This window comes from Nanorana parkeri, unplaced genomic scaffold (genome assembly GCF_000935625.1).
Source record: "Nanorana parkeri isolate BGI_ZX_2015 unplaced genomic scaffold, ASM93562v1 scaffold475, whole genome shotgun sequence".
Classification (NCBI taxonomy): Eukaryota; Metazoa; Chordata; class Amphibia; order Anura; family Dicroglossidae; genus Nanorana; species Nanorana parkeri.
In genome coordinates, this window is record NW_017306743.1 from 28,215 (window position 1) to 33,645 (window position 5,431).

The 5,431-nt window shown below is 48.8% G+C and overlaps 1 protein-coding gene across 1 annotated transcript in view; it reads left to right on the plus strand.

Annotated features, from left to right (window-relative positions):
* LOC108790439 (disks large homolog 3-like) overlaps positions 1–5,431 on the plus strand; it is a gene marked incomplete at its 5' end in the record, with an annotated part of 38,551 nt that overhangs the window by 27,798 nt on the left and 5,322 nt on the right. Inside the window, one exon of the mRNA XM_018560694.1 lies at positions 223–310. Coding sequence (XP_018416196.1) covers positions 223–310 — 88 coding nt within the window. The remainder of the gene's footprint in view (positions 1–222; positions 311–5,431) is intronic.

Here is a 5,431-nt window from a genome sequence, read left to right on the forward strand (position 1 = left end):
GTCAGTTATCATGCTTGTTAAGGGTGCCGTACATTTCATGTCAGTCCTTGCTTCTCATCACACGCTCCCATTTTATGATTTATTTTTTTTTGCATGCCTTGTAAACCCGTGTCTTTTTGTTTTTTTGTTGTTTTTGTTTCCTTCTTCCCCCTCCATCACTTTCTTCATTTGTGGCATTGTGTCCCCCATCTTTTTTTCTGTGCCTTGCACCATCCGCCACAGTCCATCAAATCCAAGCGTAAAAAGAGTTTCCGACTGTCCCGCAAGTTTCCGTTTTACAAGAGCCTTGTCCAGGAGACCAACAACGCACGTAAGTAAAAGAGGAGAGGTCGGAGGTTCCCGGAACTGTATCTGGGATGAGAGAGGAGTGAGTGACACCTTTTCTGGGACAGTGGCGAGGGAAGTAAAATCTAGAACTGTGCATGAGGATATTACAGACCCGTCGAGCCGTTGTGTGCCTGTACTCTATGGTGTTGGGAGGTCTGGGATGTTATTTTAATGAGACCCGCAGGCAGTATGGTGGCCAAACCCGAAGTGAGTGGTGCAGTGAATAACGGCGAATGGTGCTGCTCATGTCCAAGATGACGTGTGAGCAGCACGTAGCATAGTTACTAGTCACAAATGCAGTGACATTTGGGAGCCTATGCTAGCTCAGTGCACAATGAGTGCATAGAATCGATTTCAATAGAGCCCAATGGGAAGGTGCCAGGAGGCATGACCCCCAATATGCAGGAAACATTAAATTTGCTTACTAGGAGACGATCAATATTCTATTGTATACCATTGGGGGTACCATGAGTCCCAGCATTCATTAAACACGTGCACCAAAGCCTCCCCTCTACTTAGTAGGCATATAAGAACCATTGCCAATAGAATGACAGCAGGAAGCATTAGAATGAGAGCAGGAAGTTTTGGGCTTCGCTATGACAACCGCCCAATCATGACTTCCCCACTTCCTCCAGATGTGACGTGTGTGCCACCGGTGGGTGGTTGGAATTGATGTCAGTCAGCGCCTGGTCACTAGGAAATGGCCAGGGCTTCCCATAGGGAATGGAGCCGCACAAGTAAAGGTGCCCAAAATGTGACGGAAGAAGACGTGTGTGACCATTTATACCTAGCAAGGATATAGATTCTGTACAGCACCATAGGAAGCGGTAGCCAGAACCGGCGTCACCGGGCTTCCAGTTGCCAAGCGACCGTCAACGTTGTCATGATCAAAGTGCGGACCTTGAAGTGAAAGAAGAATGCAAAAAAAATAACCGCGGGCAACAAAACAATGACCTGAAGCTGGGGGGGGATGGAACGACGGGAATGCAGAATATACAATGCCATCATAAGTCGGAGACCTGCAATGTTATCAGATAGAACGGGATATTTTTATGTATTTGTGACCAATACGGAGCTTTTAATGTGACGGGGACACTTTGAGAATGATTTCTCAAAACTGGAACATGCAGAATCTTGGAGCAGTTGGCCATGGCAACCAATCAGCGTCTCTTTCATTTGCAAAGCTTAACTGAACCGGGAAGCTGAATGGTTGCCATGGGCAACTACTCCATATTCTGTCCCAGTTTTGATACATTCTGCACTTTGTCTGTAAAGAGACCCTGTCTCTTGTTTTGTTCCAGGTAGAATGTCGGTGACTCCTGATAGTTCACACCTCCAACAAGGTTTGCAATTTGTTACCCTCACACCTCACTGCTGGCTAAGCTGCTGTGGATGGCTTCGATTATCCCTCCTCCCAACCCGGTGTGACTGTGTTCAGGCACTTTCATATGGGGGTAAGAGGACGGCTCGGCTCCTCCACATCTACGAGTCATGGCTCTTTAACTGGGCTTAACGCTCACACTAAAAACTGGAAATCCCCTCTGCCTCTTGGTGATACCGGGCACGGGGGATTTTCCAACAGGTGGAATGTGCTGAGCTAACCTTCTACACCCAGGAAACTGTCTCCTGACTGATCTAGAATGAAGCGGACACATTGTAACCTGAAGAGTGAATGTTCATATTTGGGATCGGTACAGATTATGAGACGGTTGTACTTTCTCATACATAAGTTGCCAGGGATGGAGACGACGCATGACGTATTCCAGGCCGCTGTAGCTGGATTCATTTCATGGAGGTCATTATCCTGAAGATTAGAGGGATATCTTTGTGGTTTACACATGAAATTCAGATCTGACGTCTTTGTGTCATCTCCCTATCAGTAGCGGGTATAGAATAGATTGTGGCTTTTCTGTCAGCTGCTGCCGGGCCTTAAAGTGAACCTCTGGCCAGGAGATGGACATGTAAGTGTTTACATGTTGGGAAGTAATGTATGAGCTGCCAAAGTAGTCTTCCTGATCTCTAGCTGCAGGCACTGTGGCTCAATTCATAGACGTTCTCGCCGCTGCTCCCAGCCATAGGATTACCATCCATAGAGAAATCATGGCTCTGAGTGAAGCAAGGTTTGTTCTACCCGAGGTCTCAACTGAGGAAATGATCCAGCTGGGATAATGTGACAGAGATCGTTTCTTGTAATTGCATTGTTCTCCCTCCTATGGTTTCTGATAGAAAGCAGTGAGATGATTACTACGGGCCGGGCCTGCTGATAGGGGTAGAAGTTCTAAGAAACCTGGTTTGCCGTGACCCATAAAAATGGCAGTCGAGCCGGGGGCCTCTAAATGGCAGTCGAGCCGGGGGCCTCTAAATGGCGGACAGCAGTCCGGACAAGGACCGAGTGGCAGTTCTGTCCGGATCGCTGACCTGCACTGGGTGATGGACGGCTGACGGTGGATAAACTGGTCTCTGAGGCCGGTGCATCCACTACCAGTCATAACCCAGCGCAGGCCCCCCTCCGCTTCGGTCGTTGGTTGCTAGGGCCGCTGGCGTCCTAGCAACCAATGACATCAGGCAGGGCTGAATTGTCAACTACGAGTGATCTGGGCAGCTGTATAGATCACTGGTACTAGCCAGTGATCGTGCTGTAACCCCCAACCACCGTGGTTCGGGGGGCCCAGGACCACAGCAGAGGGTGTCGGGATGGAGAGCAGGAGCAGACCGGGGAACGCCCATTTCCTGATGTGCTCTGTGCTGAATGAAGCGGGGAGCGCTGTGCTCTCGGCACTTCATGCTTCAGAACTATTAAAATCCAGCTGAAGTGCCAGGTAAACAGAGGATTTGGCACCATCCTGTGCTTGACCCCTCTGTATTGGAGGGCAGGAGTCATCGGGGGGTCTTTTAGGGACTCCACAAAGAGAACCTTTCACCTCCACAAAGAGAACCTTTCACCTCCAAACACTTATCACATGGGGGCTTGTTGGCCCCAGTCCTCTGACCTTCCAGGAAGTAAGGGGTATAAGCACATTCAAATAACCAGCACAGCAGTCATGGGTCTAGTGCTGGAGATGACCATTGATAAGTAGGGACCATTCTACTCTTGGAAAAAAAACAGGACCCGTCCCCTGTAAGGTGTCTAATCCATCACAGTCCCAGAGTTGGTGACACTGCTTCATGCTCCATGGCTGCAACCGTCAGCTACAGGTGTCCGGCTTGCACTAGAGCCGCCTCCTCAATCCACCATGAGTCGTACTAGAACAGACCACATTCTGCTCCTTCCCTGACTTGTATTGCCTTACAATCCCCTCATGGCAAAGAATGTATGTTATGTAAAAACAAACTGTATATGCCACTACGGTGGGCAGCATGGTGGCCCGGGTCAGATGAGCAGGAAGTAATGCTGATATTGGAGATTTCTCCTTTTGTAATTTGAGAACAGATCTTGTCGGCTCTTTCAGAGCTCCATGTAGGACCTCGTGTCTTATTAGGTAGACTGATTGCTGCAGTATCTACTATCGCTCTAGTTCAGGGGTAGGCAACCATGGTCCTCCATGTCTTGTTATTGTACAGCTGTATAAGTTCGCCATTCTTATACCTAGAGTTCCATGGTAGTCAACTTACTATAGAAGGGGCCTCAGGTGTGAACTCTGATAGCATTAAAGGGCCACACATAATTTTCAGTGCATTGAATGCTTTATAGGCTTGTCATAGTACAAGAGATGGTCAGAGACTGCGGACATACTGCAGGAAGTGGTCAGAGACTGTAGACCTACTCCACGGAATTGTCGGAGACTGCATACCTACCCTGAGACATGGTCGATGTCGCAATCAGGCTCAGAGTCCAGTAGCCGAAACGGCAGACAAATTTGTGGTATAACGGGCCGAGTTCGGTACACAAGCAGACAGTAGTAGTATAGGAGCAGGCAGAAGTGTAGGCAGAGTTTAAGCCCAGGTCAGTAGCCAAAGGTATCGGGTATAAAGCAGAAGACGGTGAGAGTAGTCGGTGGATCAGCAGCCAAAGGTCGGTACACGGGTAGCAGAATGAGCGGATTGTATCACAGAAGGAGCAGGAAGCAAGATATTGGCAGAAGCACAATAATCAGGCAAACAGGAAGTGCAGAGGCGTGGCTTAAATAAGTTCAAGGGAGGAGCAAGGAGTTCAGCAGAAACTAAGTTTACTTTTCCGGGAGGTGGTGGGAGACTGGAGACCTACTCGCGGGAGGTGGTGGGAGACTGGAGACCTACTCGCGGGAGGTGGTGGGAGACTGGAGACCTACTCGAAATCAGGCAAACAGGAAGTGCAGAGGCGTGGCTTAAATAAGTTCAAGGGAGGAGCAAGGAGTTCATGAGAGACTGGAGTCCTACTTGCGGGAGGTGGTGGGAGACTGGAGACCTACTCGCGGGAGGTGGTGGGAGACTGGAGACCTACTCCGGGACATGGTCTACATGTGCAACTGATTTTGCTTCCAGTGTCTTCCTGAATTAAAGATCCGAAGAAGGGAAAAGCATAAAGTGATGGACAGAAGAGAATCTATAGTGTGAAGGAAACCATTTCACTAATAGACAGTTTATTGAATTATTTTACTGATGAGTTGGCATCAAAACAGACTCCTGTCTGCAGGGGTCCCAAGGGCCACACTATAACTGCTAGAGAGTGGCGGGGTTTGGGGTCCTCTTGTGTATAGTAGTCCAGTGCAACGGCTCAGCTCTCGCACCTCCGCCTAATGAGTTCTGGCTTGTAGGAATTCGTGTGAAGTCCATTCATTCAGAAGTCCATTCACCTCAGGTGGGGGAGGGGGTGTTGGGTTTTATCTCCATTGACATTTAGCACTCATCTGAGCTTCTTTCCTGCGTCCTCCATGTTCCTTCTTTCATTCCATGATGTGTAATGTGTCAGAAATGGTGGCCTCCTCTCCGCTCTTACCCTTCTGTACTATGTCTTATCCTTGTTTTGCCTCTTTGGGGTGTTTTTCACAGGGAGGAGGTGACATTTCTTTTCTTCCTTACACTTGTCTGTGGCCGGCTTTCTCTCACTGTCTCTCTCCTCTCTCCTGTCTCTGTAATATCAGGATTTCCCTGGCTTAAGTGACGATTATTATGGATCAAAGAGTCT